The sequence below is a fragment of the Oncorhynchus clarkii genome, chromosome 4, assembly GCF_045791955.1.
Source record: "Oncorhynchus clarkii lewisi isolate Uvic-CL-2024 chromosome 4, UVic_Ocla_1.0, whole genome shotgun sequence".
Lineage (NCBI taxonomy): Eukaryota > Metazoa > Chordata > Actinopteri > Salmoniformes > Salmonidae > Oncorhynchus > Oncorhynchus clarkii.
The window spans coordinates 12947218-12974401 of NC_092150.1; the positions used below are offsets into that span (position 1 = coordinate 12947218).

The 27184-nt window shown below is 42.4% G+C and overlaps 1 protein-coding gene and 1 pseudogene across 1 annotated transcript in view; one reads left to right on the plus strand and one right to left on the minus strand.

The window, feature by feature from the left end:
• Positions 1–3217: 3217 nt before the first annotated feature.
• On the minus strand, positions 3218–9659 carry LOC139406448 (acyl-coenzyme A thioesterase 1-like; annotated as a pseudogene).
• Positions 9660–18537: 8878 nt separating this feature from the next.
• The window catches only part of LOC139406453 (metabotropic glutamate receptor 8-like), a 179875-nt gene continuing 171228 nt past the window's right edge, over positions 18538–27184 (plus strand). Inside the window, exon 1 of the mRNA XM_071149057.1 lies at positions 18538–19381. Within this exon, the coding sequence (XP_071005158.1) occupies positions 18848–19381 (534 nt within the window). The 5' untranslated portion in view covers positions 18538–18847. The remainder of the gene's footprint in view (positions 19382–27184) is intronic.

Genomic DNA, 27184 nt, shown 5'->3' on the forward strand with positions numbered 1-27184 from the left:
TTTTCTTTCATTATTTGGTATTTTATGCACAGATATGACGGCTCACAGTTTGTTGGCATTTCACATCTCAGTTTGCCCACTTTGCCAAGGAAATGGTCATTAAAATAAGTGGCAATATAAAAAGGGTTTTAACGAATGAGCCTTCTGATTCAATGACAGATGGAGTTGAATTAGTCATTCTGCACACTTATTTGAAATGTGTGTGACATTTAAAATGGTGTAATATTATGTAACAGGTTTGTGGCTGGGACCGCGGATTGTCCTGAGTTTGTGGCTGTCTAGATCCCTGCTGTTTGTTTGTTTTCAGTCTTCGCCGTGACCTACGTTGCTAGCTACTATGACAAAGACCAAAGCCTGTGGGAGTACCGTTGAGGACAGTGGTGTCTCTCTATCACACGTGAAGGATCTTTTAAACAAACACAGAGCAGTTGTTACCACAAAAAGAAAATAGCTTCAAGTGTTTTGTCCAAATACTGGTGGATTCTACTAATAAAAGAATGGATGACCTGACCAGAGAGGTCCCGGACCTGAAGAAGAGTTTGCAGTTCTCCCAGGGTCAGCTCAATGAGTTGAAACTGGAGAACGGCAAGATGACTGCAATCTGTAAGTCATTGAGAATGGACATCAGTTCTGTGTGTGAAATGCTTGATAGTGCATGTGATGTAAACAAAGAGGTTTACTTTCTTGGGGACCTGAATATTGATTGGTTTTCATCAAGCTGTCCACTCAAGAGGAACTTTCATAGTGTAACCAGTGCCTGTAATCTGGTTCAGGTTATTAATCAACCTACCAGAGTGTCTACAAACACTACAGGAACAAGATCATCCACATGTATTGATCACATTTTTACAAATACTGTAGAACTTTGTACTAAAGTTGTATCCGTACCCATTGGATGCAGTGATCACAATACAGTGGCTATATCCAGGAAAGCCAAAGTTCCAACAACTGGGCCTAAAACTGTGTATAAGAGATCACACAATAGATTTTGCTGTGACTCTTATGTGGATGATGTTAAAAATATTTGTTGGTCTGATGTGATTAAAACGTATTCAGGATCGGTGTCCCTTCCACGGGACAGTTACAGGCCGTTAGATTTGGGTATGTTATTTTAGGTGAAAATTGAAAAAAAAATGGCCGGATCCTTAAGAGGTTTAATGAAATTATGGGCAGAAAGACAAGTTCAACTCATCGAATCAGATTGCTTATTCATCACGAAACCATGGTTATTTCATATGCAAACTGGCCAAACTTAAGCAGGAAATGCCAACAACGAACAGTGAGCAATTGTATTCATGCATAAAAAAACTAATAATGACAGAAAAGCATTGCAAGTTTGAATTTTGTGAAGTTAGTGTGAGAGAGGTGGAAAATTATTGTCATCGATCAATAATGACAAACCTCCTGGCATTGACAACTGAGATGGAAAGCTACTGAAGATGGTAGCTGACTCTATAGCCACTCCTATCTGTCATATCTGTCACGATCGTTGTATGAGGCAGCAACTCACTGCCTTCCTGAAGACAAACAATGTATACGAAATGCTTCAGTCTGGTTTTAGAACCCATCATAGCACTGAGACTGCACTTGTGAAGGTGGTAAATTACCTTTTAATGGCATCAGACCGAGGCTCTGCATCTGTCCTCGTGCTCCTAGACCTTAGTGCTGCTTTTGATACCATCGATCACCACATTCTTTTGGAGAGATTGGAAACCCAAATTGGTCTACACGGACAAGTTCTGGCGTGGTTTAGATCTTATCTGTCGGAAAGATATCATTTTTTTCTGTGAATGGTTTGTCCTCTGACAAATCAACTGTAAATTGCGGTGTTCCTCAAGGTTCCGTTTTAGGACCACTATTGTTTTCACTATGTATTTCACCTCCTGGGGATGTCATTCGAAAACGTAATGTTAACTTTCACTGCTATGCGGATGAAACACAGCTGTACATTTCAATGAAACATGGTGAAGCCCCAAAATTGCCCTCGCTAGAAGCATGTGTTTCATAAGGAAGTGGATGGCTGTAAACGTTCGTACTTTTAAACTCGGACAAAACAAAGATGCTTGTTCTAGGTCCCAAGAAACAAAGAGCTCTTCTGTTGAATCTGACAATCAATCTTAATGGTTGTACAGTCGTCTCAAATAATACTGTAAAGGACCTCGGCGTTACTCTGGACCCTGATCTCTCTTTTGAAGAACATATCAAGACTGTTTCAAGGACAGCTTTTTTCCATCTACGTAACATTGCAAAAATCAGAAACTTTCTGTCCAAAAATTATGCAGAAAAATGTATCCATGCTTTTGTCACTTCTAGGTTAGACTACTGCAATGCTCTACTTTCCGGCTACCCGGATAAAGCACTAAATAAACTTCAGTTAGTGCTAAATACGGCTGCTAGAATCCTGACTCGAACCAAAAAATTTGATCATATTAATCCAGTGCTAGCCTCCCTACACTGGCTTCCTGTCAAGGCAAGGGCTGATTTCAAGGTTTTACTGCTAACCTACAAAGCATTACATGGGCTTGCTCCTACCTATCTCTCTGATTTGGTCCTGCCATACATACCTACACGTCACAAGACGCAGGCCTCCTAATTGTCCCTAGAATTTCTAAGCAAACAGCTGGAGGCAGGGCTTTCTCCTATAGAGCTCCATTTTTATGGAATGGTCTGCCTACCCATGTGAGAGACGCAAACTCGGTCTCAACCTTTAAGTCTTTACTAAAGACTCATCTCTTCAGTGGGTCATATGATTGAGTGTAGTCTGGCCCAGGAGTGTGAAGGTGAACGGAAAGGCTCTGGAGCAACGAACCTCCCTTGCCGTCTCTGCCTGGCCGGTTCCCCTCTTTCCACTGGGATTCTCTGCCTCTAACCCTATTACAGGGGCTGAGTCACTAGGATGAGTTAGGGCTCTTTCATACTGTCCCTAGGAGGGGTGCGTCACTTGAGTGTGTTGAGTCACTGATGTGATCTTCCTGTCTGGGTTGGCACAGCCAGAAGAGGACTGGCCACCCCACATAGCCTGGTTCCTCTCTAGGTTTCTTCCTAGGTTTTGGCCTTTCTAGGGAGTTTTTCCTAGCCACCGTGCTTCTACACCTGCATTGCTTGCTGTTTGGGGTTTTAGGCTGGGTTTCTGTACAGCACTTTGACATATCAGCTGATGTACGAAGGGCTATATAAATACATTTGATTTGATTTTGAAGGGGACCAAAACGCAGCATGGTGTGAATACATTCTTCTTTATTGAATGAAGAACAATAAGAACACTTAAACAAAAAGACAACCGTGACCGCTATATAAACAATGTTTAAACGTGCAGTATAACATAGACAATAACCCACGAAATACCCAAAGAAGATGGCTGTCTAAATATGGTTCCCAATCAGAGTCAACGATAAACACCTGCCTCTAATTGAGAACCAATCTAGGCAACCATAGACCTACATAAACACCTAGATGGAAACAACCCCATAAATCTACAAAACCCCTAGACAGTACACACACACCCTAGAATGAGACAAAAACACACATATCACCCATGTCACACCCTGACCTAACCAAAATAATAAAGAGAACAAAGAATACTAAGGTCAGCGCCATAGTGGAGTTTGGAGTGTGACTGTTTGAGGTTGTGGACAGGTGTCTTTTATACTGATAACAAGTTCAAACAGGTGCCATTAATACAGGTAACGAGTGGAGGACAGAGGAGCCTCTTAAAGAAGAAGTTACAGGTCTGTGAGAGCCAGACATCTTGCTTGTTTGTAGGTGACCAAATACTTATTTTCCACCATAATTTGCAAATAAATTCATAAAAAATCCTACAATGTGATTTTCTGGATTTTTTTTCTCATTTTGTCTGTCATAGTTGAAGTGTACCTATGATGAAAATTACAGGCCTCTTTCATCTTTTTAAGTGGGAGAACTTGCACAATTGGTGGCTGACTAAATACTTTTTGCCCCACTGTACCACAAGGTTTTTTTTCACAGTCCCCAAATCCAGAACAAATAGAGCCCTAATTGCATGGAACTTCCTTCCGTCTCATATTGCTCAAATAAACAGCAAACCTGGTTTCAAAAATCAGATAAAGCAACACCTCATGGCACAACACTTCTCCCCTATTTGACCGAGGTAGTTTGTGTGTATGCATTGATACGTAGGCTACGTATGCCTTTGAAAATAAAAAAATGTTGTTCTGTCCTTGAGCTGTTCTTGTTTATTGATGTTCTGTATTATGTCATTCTATATTATGTTTCATGTTTTGTGTGGACCCCAGGAAGAGTAGCTGCTGCTTTTGCAACAGCCAATGGGGATCCTAATAAAATACCAAATACCAAATACCAAACACATTTTAATCAAACCATATGGTTCAAATGAAAAATACATACCAAAAAATACGTACTTAAACAAATTGCATTCATATCAGAAGTTACATCATACAGTGAGGCCATTGATACAGTTTGGTGTAATCATTAGGCATCTGGGCAGGAACAGTTATCTTTGTTTATTTCCTTGTCTGATCTGCATGGTGTCCATTGTTAATTACCTCATAGTCCATTTTCTTATGTCAGATAGAGCAATGATTCCGCCTGCACTGGTCGGTTGAGGGACGAGCTTTGCGTAGGAGTGATACCATCTGATGTAAGACAATGCTCACAGTCTGGAATACACATGGGGTTTGACACTGTGACAGAGATGCTCTTGCAGAAAACCTAGAATATTTTCCCATGAGTCTTCCTGTGCAACGGCGTGAGGTTTGTTGAGGCCTCCAAACAGCATGACCACTGCAACAAGTTGGAATGACTGCTTTAGATTTATGACATTTGAGACATGGTATTCTTCTGACTGTATAAATGTAGACCTATATGAAAATTGGGTCCAGTAACATAAGAAAAACCTAGAACTGTAGGATCATTAGTGGACTAGTTTCATCTGGTGAGCTAGATCAAAACGCCCAGTGGTACTAGACGAATGAATTGGGACTCCTATAGGAGCACAAGAACTATAAAAGCACAGTCTGTCTGCATGAATGACTCTGGAAAGGCACCTCTCTGTTGGCCTGGCTGCAACACAAAGGTGCACGCCCTACAGTGGGGACCATACGGAGGTTCAATCAGGTGACCAGCTCCAGGGTAGGACAGAGTGGTCAGCAGGTGACTGTTTCCTGTTCTCTCCATCATCTGCTTCATCTGAGGAGAAAATTATGGAGTTCAGCACTAATTACTTAATCTCATCAATTGATATCTTGACTTTAAAACCTCTTGCAGGGTGTCTTCAGAAAGCTGAGTATCTTGGCTATTGATCGATGTCTTCAAATCTTTGGATTGACTTACTACCATATATGGGCATACGAATTTATAAGGGCAGGCCGTGCAGATAAACTCATTTCAAGATGGTTGCTACCTACATTCCGGTCAGCATTGTGAAGCATAAACGTTGATACACACCCAAAGCCGGGACTCCACAGATCATGAGGATATCTTATTTGTCTGCCTGTGACCTACCATTATTGATCACCAGCCAGCCCCGAGAGTCAACATTTTTATTTTACACAATGTTTTCACCGAACAGCAAACATCTTACAAGGTAAGCGTAGATTTGGTCTGTGTTTGAGCTGTAGCTACATGGGGGGATATCAAATTAGGAACAAATCTAGCCTACTGCCAATGTTATCTGATGATGTATGACTTAAAGGCAACATCAAATGTCCACCGAGTAACTATATCTTTGCGCTTCAAAAATATGATGCTTGTTTATGCGGTGTAGGCATCAATATATCCGGTATGTCCTCAGACACCACCACAATGTTTGAGAGAGGTTGGTGTTGTATAAATTTTGTTTTATGGTGAACAACAACTTTTGGGCACATCCAGTGCAATTACCACATTCGGACACTTTGGTGAGGTTGAAAGGACACTTGAATATCCCGTGGGTACCCCATAACACCCCCACAGTGTTCGAGTGAGGTTGATATGGTAGAAATTGTGTTTTTATACTGAAAAAATTGCATTTAGGGATTTCAAATATGTAATAGCACTGGAATCATCTCATTTACAGACGTATGCCACTTTGGAGAGGTTTGGGGACACTTGGAAGCATCCCATGACCACACCTGAACCCACTTACTAAAACATCTGCCCATTTCTAGTTGTTAGGTCTATAAGTCCCATTTTTATCTGATATTGTTCACATGTTGTGGAAGCCATCCGATGTGTTTCCAGCTCTGGGCCTCAATAATTGACATATAGCTTGTCAATGAAAGATGGTTATTTTATGTGTGCTTGGTCTTGTTTATTCTGAACTATGTCACTTCTATCTATCTAATTTCCTCATAATTTCCCAGATGTCTTCTTTCCAAATATACCAAGTTTTGTATGTCAGAATCATGTAATTACACATGAATAGCAGTTCCTTTGGGTATGTCTATTTAGTCCGAAATCTACATTTTGCCATTACATTTAAGAGGTTTTTTAAACTGCATGTATGAAGCATGATGTTTTCCATAGGCAAACAAGACGTAGCTCACATCATCAGCTGATTCGACAGCAGCCCAATTCTGATCATCTTGTCCAACAACCAGCAGCAGAGGACATGTTATCCTCCCCATCTGAGGACAGAATAAAACAAAATGGAGCAGAACTGAACAGATTAATAGCCATTTAGGAAACATTGAATATTGCCAGATACAACAATACTTCTGAGCCCTCAATCTTGTGAGATACTGGAGGATCATGATAGGACTGGAGAAAGTGTGAAACTGTTCCCAGTATTGGTTGAGTTCTCCAGCGTAATCTTTTAGAGGTCCTTATCATCCTCTCCTCCTGTGTGGGATACATTTCCCTAGCTACAATCATCCAAACAAGAGTAGAGGACTGAAGGGTCTTTCTGAACATGACAGATATCTTACTTCCACTTTCAGGTCTATATCTTCTGGAATAGGTAAAAGAACGTCCCTCCAGATGATGCGATTCTCCTCATCAGTACGGGCCTTTGCATATTTTCTGAAAACGCATGGCCAAAAGTATAATACTGATTTTCTCCTTGAAAATCATTAGACTACTTTATAAACAGACAAACACAAGTAAACATAAGCTATTGACTCACTTGTGTATACCCTGAGATGTTTCCTCAACGGACTGGGTGGCTCCAATTCGACACGCATGGCTGCCACTGATGCACACACAACATCTAGGCTAAAAGGAGTAGACAGAGATTTAATTAAACAGCATGAATACATTGTTTATTACTGACTGGGGACAGATAAACAAAAATGCATTTTGTCTCTGTTATTAATGTGATTTTCCTAAACACAACTCAATGATGGTGAGTATGATGGGGACATTTTGGTCTGGGTAAAGCGCATGCTTTACTGACAGGGCAGGAGTTTCTTAGGGACTTACCTTGACAGCTTCTGAGTAAGCAGTGATGGATAGAACCACTGTAACACCAAGGGAAAGGCCAAGCAGCGCAATTCTGTCAGCGGCCACTAGAGGGTGATCCTGCAGTAGTCTGAATGCAGCCTGAGAAGATATTAGCATGTGCTAATACTCATTTAGGCATTTATTCAAGTTTTCTCAAGACAATGGATCAAGAAATACGTGCAGATGTTTTTTTTTCCCAGACCCACAGACGAGAGAGATATCATAGTGGTGGGCGTGTTAGTATTCACATTTAAAGACGGTGAAAGAGTCCTTTCACCTGATTCCAAAGGTCTAAATCAGTTACTAATTGTGTACGGTAAGGATTCAAACTAGCAAACAAACATTCACCACAGGCATTATGTAGCATTTTCTGTCAGACTGTCACTTGTCAGGCAAGTTATTGTTTATCAAGTTATTGTTTATAAGAGCTTACCGACGGACTAAAAATAACTTCTTAAAACATAGTACATGTATTTGGAGCAGTTCCCATTTTAGCAGACACACACACAAACACACACACACACACACACACATAAATGGCCGAGCGTCAACCATGATTTCTATATGAAAATGGTGCAGACGGTAGACACAAACCTCAAAGTAAGGGTAGCCAATGGTAGCATTAGTTATTTTGGTCTGGGAAGACGTAAAGTAGCGCCATGGCAGCAAAACCGTGGGATGCCAAGAGAGCAGCTCTATATTCCACTAGGCCGCCACTACCTCCCCACATGTCTAAAACTCCAGGGAATGGTCCGGGACCTTCAGGATGACAAAAACATTATTGTTTATTTCTGCCTTAAACCAGTCAAAAGTGTGGATATATATATATTCAACATGTCAGAACTCTAAATGAAATTTGTTAGGACTTATTATTCCTCTACAGGTCTTAAAGAGAACCCAGAAAAAATGACCAAAATGTATGTGACCTTCAGTTATTGAGAGCATATTGTGTACCTGGTGGCAGGAACAGGGTACCTGTGACCCCTCCCTCTGTGATGTCGACCCGGCGGACTCCGGGGGCCATGTACCAGCGCTCTGTGACGACACTCGCCAGGGCCACCTGCTCCCTGAAACCCTGACTCATGTGTCCCCTGTACACAGAGATGTGCACCACCATGGGAGTATGGACCTCCTTCTTCCTCAACCTACGAGAGGTATAAACAATTTGTATTCCAAAACTACCAACCACTTTAGCGTTGGCCTGAGTGTCAGAAGAACCTCATGTTCATTCTCATGTTTACCTGAGTTCCGGTCTACTGCCAGGTATTGGTCTCATGCTCCACATCAGACCCATGGGCTCAACACCCTCATATGTCCCCCCTACACTTGGATCCTTGAAGACTATTAATGACATAAAAGTTACTTGAAAGTACAGGGCGAAAAGTGTGATTTGTGTAGCAAAAAAAACAAGCATTTTGTGACGGGTTTTTATATAGTTATGATGAATATGACACAAGTCTGAGTTTACAGAATCCATCATATTGTTATTTCACTGTAATTCCTTTAAATAAATGAATTGAATTAAAGAGTTTCCAGTGCATTTACAAATGTTTTTCTGCTGTTGAAGTAGCTAAATGAAGTAGAAAAATGAAGTAGCAAAACGAAGTAGCTACAGGAAATTAAGTAGATAAATGGAAATAATATCTCTCACCTGTGACCCTTCCCTGAGCATCACTGACATAGTGCCCAAACGCCTCCCAGTAGTCTGTGTCTTCTGACTGATGTAAAGAATGTAGTGTGACCTCCTGTGTCGGTGGTAAGTTCCCCACAACCACATGGAACTTCTCATCAAAGAGGGCTCTCCATGGTTTTACAGTCAACACAGGAATCACACCCATCTGACACATGACTTCTTCACAAAAAACTGTGAAAATCTTAGTAGGTCTCCTTTATATTGAAGTTGTGAACCGTCACTGCTCATCCGACCCGTGAGCAGTGGTTAAAAACATCAATAGAGTGCCTAGGTCAATATCACATCAAATCAAATTTTAACATTATTCGTCACATGCACCAAATGCAACAAGTGTAGACTTTACCGGGAAATGCTTACTTACAAGCCCTTAACCAACAGTGCAGTTCAAGAAGAAGAAAATATTTACCAAGTACACTAAAATAAATAATAAAAAGTAACACAAGAATAACAATAACGAGGCTATATACAGGGGTATACAGTGGTATTCTGTCCGGTCCAAACAGCTACTTTAACAACTTGCTCAGTACATAAACGTAGATACCATGTACCTAAGGGTTTAATTATTACCTCAAATATTCAAACATAAAAAGGTGGATGAGTAACTAATCTGCAGGTCATTGCCACTCTTCATGAAATATACTAAAATCTAGTATTAACGTCATAAAATGTGGCTTTTTTAATCAAATAAGTACCTTGCGAGGAAAACATTATGAATGTGGGTTTTCACATGTGCATTTTTTTTGTGTGAAGGTTAAATGTAACACTGTCTATCGGTATCAGAGGTGATATTCACTGAGGCTGTGAGGGAGAACTCTAATCTCTGGTCAATCAGTGTTATATTTGTAATAGCTTATTTCAAATAATAAATGTGATATATAATGTACTGTTGCTGTTGCATCATCGACTGCCCCTGGCCAAACAGTATATATACAGTTGAAGTCAGAAGTTTACATACACTTAGGTTGGTGTCATTAAAACTATTATTTTCAACCAATCCACAAATGTATTGTTAATTAACAAACTATAGTTTTGGCAAGTCGGTAGGACATCTACTTTGCGCATGACACAAGTCATTTTTATAAGTGCATGCACAAAGTGTGGAGTGGTTGAAAAACGAGTTTTAATGACTCCAACCTAAATGTATGTAAACTTCTGACTTCAAGTGTACCTCCTCCATTTTTGTGGTGATGCATGGGAGGGGGTGACAGCTGTCATCTCTGCCTACGTTAGCTGGGTGGCAGACTGAAGGTTGGCCACATAGAAACATCCTCAGTGCTACTGAAGGACTGCGGCTCAGAGGGTAATACCATCTGTCGTCCAGTAGCTCTTGTAATATAGCAGACCTGATCTGTAAGCACTTGATTTTCTCCGACACACGCCTCTGTGGTCTGGCGTTGGCAGGCCGGGCTGGCACTGGGAAGGCAGGTGGGGCAGACACCAGACGGCTAGGCCCTGGGATGGCTTGCGGGGCAGGTGAGGCTGACACTGCAATGGCTGGCAGCTCAGGGAAAGAACTAGTGAGCTCCCTCCTGTCCATGGAGTTTATAAGATGTAATAGTTCCAGTTAAGGAACTGCAGTTCTCTGCCATCAGTGTGTGTTATGATTAGTCTAGACTGCAAAATGGTCGTTCCACCTCTGAAAGCACACGAAAGAGGATTTGGACACCCACCAGCTCAGATTGTTCTGAAATCATATCTGTTGTTAGTAACAGACATTATTAGCATTCCTGAAACATTATTTTGTTGAAATATAATTTGAACTCTGATAAACTAAGCTAATTGATTGCACCCAAATTAGCTATTTTAATTTATAGGATTCAGGTAATATTTAAAAAATGTAGTACCCAACATCTGATTTGGACCAAACTTCTTCCTACCAATGAGGAAGACATGCGGAATAAATCAAATAAAAAAAACACCCATGGTATTTTTCTGCTTCAGGTGTTGGGTTGGCGTTGCTCTTTTCCCAAGACAAGTTCTGCCACTCTCGACTAGGCTATTTTGCGCCCACGAGATGGCGCAATGTGACTGTGTTTCCCAACGGTGTCTTCAACAAAAACTCCCTTTTCAACATCCGCTGTGCACATTTTCCCACTGGGAATATTGTTTAATGTAGAGCCTTAGGCATTTTATCCTACTTTTGAAAATACACTTCCATTGTCTGAAAGAGTGTGTGCAATGAATATGTTCTGTTTTTCTCTTAGTATTTCTCCAAAAGAATGTTGAATGATCTGAATCACCTCTCATGTAGGCTATAATTCTCAAGCATCTTTTAGATTGCTTATATTATCCAAGCCTATATATAGTATTTGAAAGTTATGCCCTTTGAAAATTACGCCATATAAGACTACTTCATTTTCTGTAGGCTGTCATCATTAGCCATGACGCACCAACAGTATCGCTTCCTTTAAATTACACTTTGAAATTGTGACACCAAATAAGATGCATGTGTTGAGGCAGGGAACATGCGACCATGCACTTGTTTTGGACCAAGCAAGCCCACTCTGAGCGTGAATTATTTAAATTCATCCTAAATAGTCCCTGCACACGTCTTTCACTGATCATGGGTAGGATTATGGTGATTTGAAAAATACAATTAAAATTAACTGCCCACTATTTACAGAAACAACTAACAAACATCAGAGAATCATTAGGTAGCCTGGAAACCAACCACCACTGTGTGGTAGTATTGGGTGATTCCACAGAGACGGAGTGAAGTTCAGAAATTCTTTCGCCTCGCGTCCTCCCTCCTGTCCTCGCGCCTCGTCTCCTTCTCAAAACCCATTGGATGAGAACGCCAGATATCTCGCCCCTCTGACCTTCTCCTCCAATGGGAAGGAGAAGGAGACGAGGAGAAGGGACGCAATAAGAATATAATTGAGATTTTCCCGGAGTCGCGCTCGCGCCACCTTCGCGATGCTGCTGTTCTTTCAGCACCACGAGCACAGCACAGGCTTGCGCAGCTTTGGTTTGGCAGTGAGACCGCGAGGGACCAGATCACAGTAACGGGCGGGTAAGTCCTACTTAATTGTTGATTTTTTTTTTCAAACAATGTGATATGAGTCATGTTCCGTATTTAATGTTCTTAGATGTTTTTCTTTTTTCCTTTTTCTTTAGTAATTGCCTACAGACTTGATATTGAGTATCAGTTTTCTGATGGGCTCACGTTTCCAATCATTCACACAAAGTCACATTTGATCTGTTAAATAAATAATTCAAGAGTTACTTTTGACATGGCTTTCTGGTAGATATATATAAAAACATCGTCAAGAAAGTGATCCATTGAAGATCAATTTAATTTAGACAGGCATAAGAATTTTCGGTGCATTGTGCATGTTTCATCTGTCATCATCAACTGAGTCCAAATCGATTGAAAGGGAGAACGCAGTAAATTAAAATGGACCACGGAGTAAGTAGCCTATCTCATTAAAAAAAATCCCAGAGAGACATTCTCATCAATCATGCTAATTGGGCATATTGCACCTTTTATCGTAAGTGTAAATTGGTGGGAGTCTTAATCATGCAGTGTGCAATCAAAATCTTGGGTGATACAATTATTTACATTTAGATTACTGCAATTAGAGCAATTGTGCATGAGATTTGCTTTGTAGAACTGCCGGCTATAAATGCACTGCAATATAGGTCACAAATGAACTAGGCTACTTACTCGTCACCTGTGGGTAAAATCCTCAAGTTAAAGCGTTTTAACATTTTGACTCATGGTTGCAAAGTTGTTGCTTTATTTCATTCAAGGCCAAGTATATGCTCTGTGCATAGATATTGTAGTTGATGAGGGATGTATCTTGCTTAGCTGTAGAAGAAGGCATGTCTGCACGGTTTTACATTGTACATCACTCTGATTGTTAATGACATGTGCCACTAATTCTGACCACCCATTCATATGTAAAGCAGCACACTGTCTTAAACCATACAGTATGACATACAGCACACGTTGTACCATACATAACATTTCCCCCTCCTTTCTAAAACCAGGGACTGGTACCATTTATAAAAATGTCCATAGGGCAATAACCCAGTGATGCCTAACAAAAAAACATTAACCTTTAAATGGAAGAGGTAAACAAAGACTCTCCAAAACAAGACAGTTCAGTCAGTTAACCTGAAGGTTGACTAAGACACCTAACGGAACCTAAGTATTAAAGGAGGAAAGGTAGTCCTCCAGTCAGTGGCTGCATAGGCTGATCTTAAAGCCATCACTGCATGTAGCTCTGGCCCTTGGGAGCCCACAGAGGCTAAGGCTTAGGTGGTAGTGCAGGAGGAGGTTCGTCAGGTGTGTCTCTGGCCTGTATGTTTGTGTTATACTGGCCCATGCGAGAGGAGTGGGACTTTCCTGATGCGGCTGGCGTGCCAGCGTGATCCATTGCTCAGCATGAAGGTGGTGAGCCCCAGATGTCGACTGACCTGCAAGGGGTCCGTCCAGAATGAGACCATTTTGTTGCACCACTGAGACCGACAGGCTCGAAACCTGTCTGACACTTGGATGATCGGCTACTTCACCCTGTGTGCATTGTCGAAGCGCCGTTTCATTGCTCTTTGGTGCCTGGTGGCTGCCTGCTTTGCTTGTGTGCACCTAGTGTGCACCTAGTCTTCAATTTCACGACCGAGCATGAGAGATTCCGGTGAGACCTGTGTTGCTGTGTGTTTTCATGCCCTGTAGTGCACTAGTGTTTGGTTCAGGGGCGGTTTGGAACGTGCACCCTGGACCAGGTGCGTCCTGATGCGGTTCTTCAGTGCTTGGTTGAAGCGTTCCACCCCTTTGGCCGACAGGGCAGAACCCCACAAGCTCGACGACTGGAGCTGTAAAGGTGCACTTTTCGCCATTCAGGGTCAGGTTGTTCTGCAGTAGAGCACGGAATACTTTGTGGAGTCGCTGGCCATAGATGTGGATGTCTTGGCTGTGGATCACGATGCCGTCTAGATAGACCGCTACCCTGGATATTCCAGAGAGGATGGTGCTCATCACCTGGAAGCAGCTGGGGGCGGAGCTAAGTCCACCAGGGATGCATGTGTATCTGAACACACCAGCGTGTGTGACGAAGGCCGTGAGGTCTGTGCTGGCTAGGTGGAGGGGCACCTGAATATAACCCTGACTCAGGTCAAGCTTCATGAAGACCCTGAAGCCGTGAAATTGTTCAGTCACAGCGGGTACTACTATCCGGGACAACAGCACAGGGATTCACACAGGTCTGGATTCCACCTAACTTTTGGTTGCAATGACATCGTTTGAAATCCAGCGTTGATGTCTGCCTCCAACTGTGACTGGAGATCTTTTGTGACGTCATCACGCAATGCAAAGGGGTTGCACCACAGGGGCTGCATGACTGGGGTCACGTCCGGGTTCACTAAGGGCCTTTGCGTAAAGGCTGTGAGGCAGCCCAGTCCATCAAACAGAGCTGGCCTGTTCTGTTGCCATGTGCAGGTAACCTGGTGGATAGCTGACCCACTGTCATCTCTCAGTGTGAACCCCAAGCCTGTGAAGAGGTTTAGCCCCAGGAGTTTGGAACCCCGCTTTGTGAAATGTGATTGACGGTAGGTGCTTGGGGACATAGTGCACTGGGACCTGGAGAGTGCCTACAATGTCTATCTTGGAGCTACCGTACCCACACAGGGCAGTGGAGGACTGTTGGAGTGGCTGGTGAGTGAAGAACTTGTTGTAGGTGGCAAGGTTGAGCAACGACACCGCAGCGCCAGTATCCAGTAGCAAAGACAAACCCACCTCACCCAGCTGCATGTTTTGAATGACACATGATTGATGGAGACAGTTTGGATTTAAGTGCGTTCATGTTGAGAGTCAGAGGAGAATGAGGGCGGAGCTAGAAGCAAGGGCAGAATGACACACTTCTGCAAAGTGATTGTATTTTGAACAGTTCTTGCATATCGTTCCACAGGCTGGGCACTTTGAAGCCATTGAATCGTGAGAGCAAGCCACACAGTTGCTACAGCTACATCGGTTTGTTTGTCTGTTTGCCTGCTGCACGGGCATGCCGGTGTCTGTTTCCATGGAGCTATCGATGTGGGAGGGCGTGTGCAACGCACGATCGCTATAGTGTGCCTGCTCGGGCTGAAGCTGCTGTGTGAGAATGGCTGGGGGCCGAGTGTACGCTGCAGAGCTGTCTGTTAGCATAGTAGAGCATTCCAATGCACCTGTAGTGCTGATTTAATTGGTCCGTCAAGTTGTAAATTGTCAGATTCCAAAAGCAGTTTCTCCCTTGTCTTTTCACATAACGTCCCCTCTATCAGCTGATCCCCGAGGATCTCGTCCTGAAGTGCCCCATTGTTACAAAAGCTAGACAAGTCACTCAGATTAGCCATGTAGTTTCGAATTGACTCACCGGGCCGATGGTGTCCCGGTGAAATGGTTTCGTAGAAGGCTGACTGCAGCATTGAATGTAGGTGCCCATCCAAGCGCTCTGAAAATCCTCTACACCGAGGCAGTGACGGCGCAGTGTTGTCCTCCACTTGTCGGAGATTGTAGAAAAGTTCAGAGCGTCAAGATAAGTGTTTAAACTTTCAAGACAGTTATTCCTTTCCAGGCATGGAAAGGAATGGCACTGGTGGGGGTAAACTGAATTCAGCCATCCTCATCGCCAATGCTGTATCTAGCTTAGCTGTAGAAGAACATACGTCTGCGCAGTTTCACATTGTACATCACTCTGACGTTTAATGACATGTGCCACTCATTCTGACCACCCATCTAAACCATAACGATGTACAGTGGGTCCCAATGGTTGGGTTGAAGAAAACGTAATGGGTTATGAGTTGATGCTGCATGGCTTTACAATAGCCTACACATAGGCCTGTAGGTATTAGCCTACTATGTCTTTATTTGGGCAGCAGGTAGCCTAGTGGTTAGAGCCAGTAACCAAAAGGTTGCTGGATCGAATCCCCGAGCTGACAAGGTAAAAATCTGTCGTTCTGCCCCTCAACAAGGCAGTTAACCCACTGTTCCCTGGTAGGCTGCTATTGTAAATAAGAATTTGTTCTTAACTGACTTGCCTAGTTAAATAAAGGTTAATTAAAATTAAAAGATCAATCAAATAGGCCTAATTTTCTCAATACTCAGTCAGAATAGCCATCATTAATTAGTAGGCTACTAGCATAGAACAATAGCTTCATTCATCAGGAATCTATGTGGTGTGCGCCTACTTAGGCCTATGCTACATGAGGTTGTTATCGCCATGCTTCATTTGTGCAGAGCGTCTTTGAAACAGTTATTGATCAATTATTTTATAACTGTAACAAATATTACTGGAGTTATTTTTGTAAGTAAATCGATCAATGTAGGGGTGCACAATGCTGGTCTTCAGTTCCAAACTCCAGCTAGTTATTGTTTCTCACTGGCATGGTGCACTTTTGGATGAGAGTGACTCGCTTCAATCGGTATCTTGTTAAAAGATAAGAATGGGAACAAGCAGTGTAAGGGCCAAAGCTGTTAAACACCTATGCCACACAATTGTAATGTCCATGAAGCCTCCCTGATGAAAAAAGACTGCAGTTAGAGTGCAGTATAACTGTAGTATGCTGCAAATACTGTGTCTACAATAAGAATGTTTTTTTTTTATACAGTAATTTTGCAGTGCAACTGCAGTTACAGTGCGGTATAACTTTAGTTCAACTGCAGTACGCTGCAGTTATTCTGCAATTACTGTGTCCAAAATACCACAGTTAATGCACTTTTACTGCCATTTTTTTTGGTAATGCCTCGATTGATCAGGCTCAAAACAAAAAAAATGTTCTGTCCTAATCACGAGGGGCACTCTGAAGAGAATTGATGTAATTTGTACCAAAAAAGTGGTCCTAGTTGTGAATAAGAGTGGATAATGAGTTATGTCTCTCAATAGTGAAAGAAAAATCAGTAAGCCACTCTCTTCGTTCTGGAACAACGGGATCTAAGTCCTGTATTTCCTCTCAGATGGAAAATGAATGCTAACAGTAAACTAAAGGTAAACTGGCAGAGCTAATGCAACTAAAGCTGTAGACAGGAAGAAAAGACCTGCATGTTTTAATTTTCCCAGCAGGCAACCAGCACATGTTAACATAAACACACATATACACAAACACTGTTTCTGTCATTGTCGATGCTATTTATTGTGCGACACCATCTGTAAGGCTCTAGGCTAGGGTATGCTGCTGTGTCCATTTTAATGTAGCTTCCTGTATAACTTTGCATTATGCTAATAAACATATCACAGTAATTTAAATTCACATCAGGGTAAGGATTAGTCTCATTGCAAATGCAATAGCTTATTACATGATAATACAATTATTTGATGTTTTTATCAAGCACATTCTCATCTTTGTAGACAGAGTTTATGCAGATGTGACAGTGCCAATGTTTGAAGATTTCCTAGTTTTCAAAGGGAGATTCCCTGCTGTGTGATGTGGATGTTTGTTGTGTCTGTCCTTATACTCTCTCACTTTGTGTGTGTGTGTGTGTGTGTGTCTGTGTGTGTGTGTCTGTGTGTGTGTGTCTGTGTGTGTGCTTGCTTGCGTGTGCATGGATGCATGCTTCAGTGAAAAGGTATTAAAATCAGGGGTGTACTTTAGTTTAATATTTATTTTTTAGACAACTTTTACTCCAGTACATTCCTAAAGAAAATAATGTACTTTTTACTCCGTATATTTTCCTTGACACCCAAAAGTACTAGTTACATTTTGAATGTTTAGCAGGACAGCAAAATTGTCTAATTCATGCACTTATCAAGAGAACATCCCCGGTCATCCTTACTTTCTCTGATCTGGCAGACTCACTAAACACAAATGCTTCGTTTGTGAAGGACGCCTGAGTGTTGGAGTGTGCCCTGGCTATCCATAAATGAAAAAATCAAGAATATCGTGCTGTCTTGTTTGCTTAATATAAGGAATTTGAAATTATTTATGCTTTTACTTTTGATACTTTATATTTTAGCGATTACATTTACTTTTGATACTTAAGTGTATTTAAAACCAAATACTTTTTGACTTTTACTCAAGTACTATTTTTCTGGGTGACTTTCACTTTTACCTCAGTCATTTTCTTTTAAAGTATCTTTACTTCTACTCAAGTATGACAATTGGGCACTTTTTCCACCACTGATTAAAATCCTTCGCTGGAGGTTCTGAGTACTTCTTGTTTTCTGTTCTACCTGATAATTAATTGCACCCACCTGGTGTCCCAGGTCTAAATCAGTCCCTGATTAGAGGGAAACAATGAAAAAGCAAGGTCCAGATTTTAATTGGATGGTTTTAGTGTGTGCACCTATGTGTTTGATAAAGAGAGAGAAGAGAGAAATAGCATATGTGAATGTGGGCGTGTGACCTACCTATATTGATGTGTGCCTGTGTCTATTAGAGAGCTGAACCCTAGTGTGTAACATATGGATTGTTTTCCCTCTTTGTCTCACACATCACAAACAGGGTCTTTTGAGCATGAGACACCCAAGATTGTGGAACGAGATCCCCACTGTCCAGTCAGTGTGAGAAACTCAGCCTCTCTTCTCTCCAGCCTTCTTATCTCGATCAAACAACACCCCTTTCCCAGGGATGCCAGGTACATGCATCAGCAGCTCTTCGAAACCAGTGGTAGCCCTCCCTAACCCTGCCCTGATCTAGAGAGGAGGGTCACACACGGTACGCCCAACCCTGTGTCCCCACCACCCCCCACCAGCTGCCTGCTGCTCTGAGTTCCCAGTACTACACCACCTCCCCTGACCCACTATCTCCCGTACTGCTACCACCATGGCCAGGGAGTCCAAACACCCCTCCCTCTTCCTTCACAGCTTCCTCTTCCTACTGACCACCAAATGCTACTGGCTGTTGGCCTCTGCCACTCAGAAGCCCCCAGACCCCCAGCTGCCTCTGCAGGAGTACGCCCATTCCATCCGGCTGGACGGTGACATCATGCTGGGCGGCCTATTCCCTGTGCACTCCCGTGGCGAGAGAGGAGTGCCCTGCGGGGAGCTGAAGAAGGAGAAGGGCATTCATAGGCTGGAGGCCATGCTGTTTGCGATTGACCTGATCAACAAGGACCCAGAGCTGCTCCCTAATGTGACACTGGGGGCGCGCATCCTGGACACCTGTTCTAGAGACACCTATGCCCTGGAGCAGTCGCTGACTTTCGTCCAGGCACTCATCGAGAGGGACGGCTCAGATGTGCGCTGTGCCAACGGAGACCCGCCCATCTTCGCCAAGCCGGACAAGGTGGTGGGGGTCATAGGGGCGGCGGCTAGCTCGGTGTCTATCATGGTGGCCAACATCCTGCGGCTCTTCAAGGTGAGGATTCTGTTTCCGCTATTTAAAATGGGATGTTGTTTTTTTCTATAGTCCATGTTCTCTATGTTAGTTAAGCTGAAGTTTGACTCAGGCTTAATATCTAGTTCTAGCCTTCTCTAAAGGCTGTGAAAAGGTCAAAGATGTATTGTGTTTTTGTCTTCCCTTCAAGGTTCTGTTGGTTCGCATAGCAGACTTTGTTCCGCTGCCTTTGACAATAGAATGCAGATTGGACTTCCCTAGGCTGTGGTGTGGTGGAGCGCCATCTTGAGAACATTCTGCAAAGGCTTTCATTTAAATATTATTTTTCCAAGCTAGTGGCTGGGCTTTTGTTAGAAATGTAGGGATTTTCTTGACACAAGCATCATGATCCTGTCACATTACATCAGCTGGTATTAGAAATAATTCAAAATGATGGGTTGACACCTTTTCTCTGGCATAGAGACGTATGGGCTGTGTGCTTGGTTGGTTCACTATTGAAGCAGATAAAGCTCAATTAGCCAACACCCCATTAGAATATAGTCAGTGTTATTAAAATATATTTGACTAACTCCAGAGGGCTAGAAACTATCGGTTGGTCTTAAGCAGGAGTTTACAACGGTTCTTGCATTCCAATCAGAAGGTCTGAATGTCAGCGACTGACCAGTGGTAGACACATGAAAAGGTCAAACCACTGATGCGAATCGACTGACTATGATATGGAGTCTGGGTTCCCAGAGAGAGGTGAATGAGATGTAATTTAGCACATAGTTGTTGTTGTTGGAATATGTAGTGTCAGCCTGACGAGGTATATTGTTCCCATGTATATAAATTCCCAATGTTTCTGTGATTGAACTGATATTGATATTGTAGCATATTGCTCTCAAAACAGCTTGATATTTTTGTCTCCCTTCTTAGTAATAGAGAAAGCAACTGTTCTGGAGCTAAAAATAGAAGGTTTGAAATGAGATAGACATGCTCATGTGTTGCATTAATCTAATACAGCCATTGTCCTTTTCATAGTCGTCACCGACTAAAATAAATATTCACTATTCTGCTTGAGGAGAAAAGGTGACAGTGGAGAATGACCCCGGACCGGGAAATATTGAATGAGGTTGAATCTTCGGCCTAAAGCGGTGGCATGAGCAATGACTTGTCAGATTAATTAAGATGGAATAGCTTGAAGAAGCAGGTAGCATCAGAGGTCAGAACGGGGAAGAAGAAGGGCCTGGCTACATACAGAGGTTATGCCTTAACAAAGTGGATCATGTAAACCAGTGGTTCCCAAACTTTTATAGTTCCGTACCCCTTCAAACATTCAACATCCAGCTGCGTGCCCCTCTAGCACCAGGGTCAGCGCATTCTCAAATGTTGTTTTTGTCATCATTGTAAGCCTGCCACACATACACCCCATACAATACATTTATTAAACATAAGAACAAGTGTGAGTTTGTGTCACAACCTGCCCCGCGGGAAGTGACAAAGAGCTCTTATAGGACCAGGGCACAAATAATAATAATAATCAATAATTTTGCTCTTTATGTACTTGAAAGGATTCTCATAACTCTGCAATGATGGGTTGGAGAGAGTCTCAGTCTTAAATAATTTTCCACACAGTCTGTGCCTGCATTTAGTTTTCATGCTAGTGAGGGCCGAGAATCCACTCTCACATAGGTGCCTGTTTACAAAGGGCATCAGTGTCTTAACAGCATGATTTGCCAAAGCAGGATACTCTGAGCGCAGCCCAATTCACAAATCTAGCAGTGGCTTCTGATTAAATTCAATTTTCACAGAGCCACTTGTTGCAATTTCGATGAGACCCTCTTATTCAGATATGGGTAAGTGGACTGGAGGCGGGGCATGAAAGGGATAACGAATCCAGTTGTTTGTGTCATACGTTTCAGGGAAGTACCTGCGTAATTGCACACCCAACTCACTCAGGTGCTTCACTATATCACATTTGACATTGTCCGTAAGCTTGAGTTCATTTCCAACTTCTTAATCATAGCCTCAATTTTGTCCCGCACATTGAATATAGTTGTGGAGAGTCCCTGTAATCCTAGATTCAGATCATTCAGTGAAAAAACATCCCCAGATAGGCCAGTAGTGTGAGAAACTCGTCATCATGCAAGCGGTCAGACAAGTGAAAATGATGGTCAGTAAAGAAAACTTTAAGCTCGTCTTTCAATTTTAAAAAACGTGTCAATACTTTGCTACTTGATAACCAGCGCACTTCTGTCTGTTGTAAAAGCGTTACATGGTTGCTGCCCATATCATGGCATAGTGCAGAAATTACACGAGAGTTCAGGGGCCTTGCTTTAACAAAGTTAACCATTTTCACGGTAGTGTCCAAAACGTCTTTCAAGCTGCAAGTGATTCCTAATGCAGCAAGAGCCTCTTGGTGGATGCTGCAGTGGACCCAAGAGCCTCTCGGTGGATGCTGCAGTGTGACCCAAGTGGCGTCAGGAACAACTGCTTGCACGCACGTTACCACTCCACTATGCATCCCTGTAATGGCTTTTGGCCATCAGTACAGATACCAACACATCTTGACCACCGAAGTCCATTTCATGTCACAAAGCTGTCCAAGTACTCTAAAAATATTGTCCTGGTTTCCAGTGGTTTTCAGAATAGGATGTCTTCCTTAATTGACCCCCCATAAACATAACAGACATTTACCAGGAGCGGTGCCAGGCCCGCCACGTCTGTTGACTCATCCAGCTGTAACGCATAGAATTCACTGGCTTGTATGCGAAGCAGTAATTGTTTCAAAACATCTCCTGTCATGTCATTGATGCATTGTGAAACAGTGTTGTTTGATGAAGACATTGTCTGTATATTTTTTGGGGCCTTTCCCTCAGCATTGTCCCAGCCATATCCGCGGCAAGAGGAATAATTAGGTCCTCCACAATAGTATGGGCTTGCCTGTCCTAGCCACTCGGTAGCTCACCATATAAGACACTTCTAGCCTGTCCTAGCCACTCGGTAGCTCACCATATAAGACACTTCTAGCCTGTCCTAGCCACTCGGTAGCTCACCATATAAGACACTTCTAGCCTGTCCTAGCCACTCGGTAGCTCACCGTATAAGACACTTCTAGCCTGTCCTAGCCACTCGGTAGCTCACCATATAAGACACTTCTAGCCTGTCCTAGCCACTCGGTAGCTCACCATATAAGACACTTCTAGCCTGTCCTAGCCACTCGGTAGCTCACCATATAAGACACTTCTAGCCTGTCCTAGCCACTCGGTAGCTCACCATATAAGACACTTCTAGCCTGTCCTAGCCACTCGGTAGCTCACCATATAAGACACTTCTAGCCTGTCCTAGCCACTCGGTAGCTCATCATATAAGACACTTCTAGCCTGTCCTAGCCACTCGGTAGCTCATCATATAAGACACTTCTAGCCTGTCCTAGCCACTCGGTAGTTCACCATGTAAGACACTTCTAGCCCCTTCTTATTAATGTCTTACTACTCGAAAGTCGTCTTAATTCTCGCTCAAAAAACTCCTGTGGCTTATTTCTTAAATTGGCATGTTTTGTTTCTAAATATCTGCGCAAGAATGAAGGTTTCATCGAGTTGTGAGATAGTACTTTTGCACATATAACTGTGTCTGAGGAAAGGCACTACTCCCAATATAAGTGAACCCCAAATAAATGTAGTTCTCATCATATTTGCATCTCTGCGATGGTCCAACGTCCCTGTCTGTTGTTCGGTGCTTTCCCAGGTCAGGGGGCAGTAGCTCTTCGGCTGCATCAGATTCACAACTGTCAGTGTCCATGCTAGCTGGACAAGCAACAAATGTAGAATTACTGATGTTAGCATCGGATGTGCTCGTTGAAGCAGAACAACTTGTGTCATCGACAGGTGCAGGTGTAGTACCGCTGGTAGTAGCAGTACTACCAGTAGAGCTGGTATGTGTCTCTATGGCCTTACTAAATGTAATTTTTATTTTTTATTTTTTTATGTCGATCACAACTTTATTTGGCTTACCCCCGACGGCATTGCCCCCAGTTTGGCAATACCTGATGTAAACCATCTGCTTGGTGCAAGACGTTATGTGAACCACATGTCATTTTTTTGAAGGGATACACATTCTCTTTCAACTTGTTCGTATTTAACCCCCACAACACACTTGTCTTCTACCCAACACCTCCTGGTGATATATAGGTCTCAGAAAAACCTCCATAAAATGTCCGGTGAAGAATGCGTTACATCCTGAGCACGGAAGCACTGATTTTACACTCCATTACTCCCATAAACAGACTAAGAATGCTTTCTTCGCTATTGATCCGCGTGCAGAGGGCTGACACAATTACAGTCTTAGTAATGGAATGGATATGCACAGCTTCATCCGCAAGACAAGCAGAGCACTCCAGAGAATTGTTCTCCCCTAAGTACTGCTGTGGAATCAGCTTCCACTTTCACCCAATCCCAACCTTTACCATTGGGGTTGTGGTTTGTTGTCCTGTGTTTAGTGGTGGTGTAGTAGTGGTTTAAATGGATGTCGGTCTAAGGGAGATCCCATTGACCTGTCATTCCAAACTGACTGCCTCAATTAATCAAGTTTGTGATCATCCATAATGTAAATATATCCCGTTTTACTGTGCACTATATTTGTGTAATTAGGTGTAATTCAATTTTGGGACAACGTATACAATAGAAAAGGTGCTAATCCAGGACCACTTTGACGTTCTGTGGTAGTGTCACTGAAGATGATGTGCTCAGCATGTGACTAGGCAGAGAGCCTTCATGGTGTATGGTTCAGTGAGCCTGTTGGCACCTGAAGGTGGTGCGGTCAACGTGTATCTGGCCCTCCTCTGAGCTCTCTGACCCAAATGAGGCTGACCTGGGGTGTGCTCTGTGGGGTTTGATTCGTTTAACTGATGTTCAAATGATGATGATGATGGACCTGAGGCATTCCATTCAAACAACAAAATGGTTATGTCATTAGGACAACAAAAAAAGTCTTCAATGTGACACTCAATGACAGATTCTGGAAAGCTGACAAAACGAATGATTTATCAATTGTAATTTCACTCTTTGAAATACACTGAACAAAAATAAATGTAAAGTGATGGTCCCACATCTCATGAGCTGAAATAAAAGATTGCCTACATTTTCCATATCCTAAAAAGCTTATTTCGCTCAAATGTTGTGCACAAATATTTTACATTTGTTTAAACAGCATGATAATTACATAGGTGCACCTTGTGTTGGGGACAATAAAATGCCACTCTAAAATGTACAGTTTGGTCATACAACACAATGCCATTGGCATGCTGACTAGAGGAATGTCCACCAGGACTTTTGCCAGAGAATTGAATGTTCATTTCTCTACCATAAACCGCCTCCAACGTCATTTTAGAGAATTTGGCAGTACATCCAAGCGGCCTCACAACCTCAGACCATGTGTATGTGGGCGAGTGGTTTGCTGATGTCGACGTTGTGAACAGAGTGGCCCATGGTGGCAGTGGAGTTGTAGTATGGACAGGAATAAGGTATGGACACGAACACAATTGTATTTTATCTATGTCTATTTTAATGCACAGAGATACCGTGACGAGATCATGAGGCCCATTGCCGTGCTATTAATTTGCCGCAATCACCATATGTTTTAGCATGATAATGCATGGCCCCATGTCACAAGGATTTGTACACAACTCCTGGAAGCTGAAAATGTCCCAGATCTTCCATGGCCTGCATATTCACCAGACATGTCAACCATTGTGCATGTTTGGGATGCTCTTGATCAACATATATGATGGCATGTTCCAGTTCCCGCTAATATCCAGCAACTTCGCACAGCCATTGAAGAGGAGTGTGACAACATTCCACAGACCACAATCATTAGCCTGATCAACTCTATACGAAGGAAGTGTGTTGCACTGCATGATGCAAATGGTGGTCACACCAGATAATGACTGGTCTTCTGATCCACGCCCCTACCTTTTTTCATGTGAAATCCATAGATTAAGACCTAATGAATTTATTTCAATTGACTGTTTTCCATGTGTGAACAGTAAAATCTTTGAAATTGTGGCATGTTGCGTTTATATTTTTGTTCAGTGTATTATCCCAGTGTATGGAAATAATTAAGACAAACTATATAGCCGGAGGGTTCTATTAGGGTACGGACCATTGTGACAAAAATATCCTGCACTAAATCTGTAATGAGTTACATGATTCATCTTTAACTGAAGAGACAAGTCATACTTGGCTAATGAGGAAAGAAGGGGTTACCAACATGAGTTATCTAAAATTAGCTCTCAATTATGCAGGGCATTTTATCAACAAATTCAAATACCACTAATTTGCACAAAAAGGTTTGATTTGTCCCGTATTTCAGTCAGACATTCCAACCTGTCTCTTTTGCAGTCACTTTGCACTTTTGACAAGATGATATATCATAAGGATGTGGTACTGGTGATGTTAAACACTTTTCCAATCATTGTTGAGATCTGATATTCTGTGCAGCGCAAGACGAGACGTAGGCCAATGTCATATCGTCAAGCAATCACATTTGTCAAATCCTTTCAGTCGAAATTCCAGCTAAACTTGGAGAGAACAGTTTACTTACAAAAAGCGTGTTTCTGATGAAGAGCTACAAAAGCAAGCAAATAGCCATATTAGACTGAAAATATATAGGCCTAAGGTGATTTCGTCACACTTGTGAGGCTCTGCATGCTCATTAGTTGCTCATTAAACATATTTGCTGCTAGACTACTTCACTTAATCCAGTTTTCAAGGTCTCCCTTCCTAACTGTTTTATATTCCCTGAGACCAACCAGAAATGTTTCCTTTGCCAAATATTCCCAGATTTTCATAAAACAGCCACACATTTAGTCTGTTGTTTTTACTTGACCAAATTTAGCTCGAAGCAAAAGAGTAGTCCATCGGCACGCTTCAATTAGCTTGTTCAATGAAGCGGGAGGGGGATTTTTGCCCCACAAAATCATCCCTTTGTCCCACATTTGGGTATAATAAATGTGGTCACCCTAGTCCCAGTATTAGCTGAACAGAGACTGGGGTAGATTCAGTGCTAAAGTAAGGACATGTTTTGTGAAGATAATTATAACAGGGTCAGTGCATAGAATTGCTGCATTGTTCTTCTCTACAGAACCAACCTTTGTCTATACCTCTGATGATATTCTGTTTGGCTGAATATGTATCTTCACAGGAAATAGCGAATAGTAGACTAGCACAAATTAAACTCTGTATTGAGGAGAAAGCCAGTAAGTGAGGAATATAGATGCTTCATCATAACTTTATTGTTTTGGGTGCCCTTGTGATTTTGTTTTGTATATATCCTTTAGGAAGAGCAGTAATAACTTTATTGATTCATTCATAGCCACAGGAGGAAAGATTAGCTGTGAATCGTTTTAGGTAATGAATGTTTCTGGTGGTCACTGCAGCAATACCGCTCTCTGCAGGGTTGCCACCTTTGGTCACACTTCCACCCTTCACCCTGGTTGTCCTTTGAGCTTCTTAATAAAGTGCAGAAGACTTGGGCCAGGATACCAAGCAGGAAAGCTTTGGTACACACAAATAGCAATCACAAAGTGTATAGAGGATTATGTTTTTAAGACCTCTGTGTAATTTTGTGCACGCATGTGTGTGTGTTTGTGTGTGTGTAAGGCTTTGAGCATGTATATTAAGTGTCTCTGTGTATGTGGATGCGCGTGTGTATGGATGTGCAGGATAACTAATCTTGCAGGGAAACGCATGATGGCCACCCCCTAATTTCCATTATAGAATTAGACTACCAGCAGTGTCAGTGTCGCACTGCAGTCTTAATCAATACACCCTCCTAGAACCTCCAGCG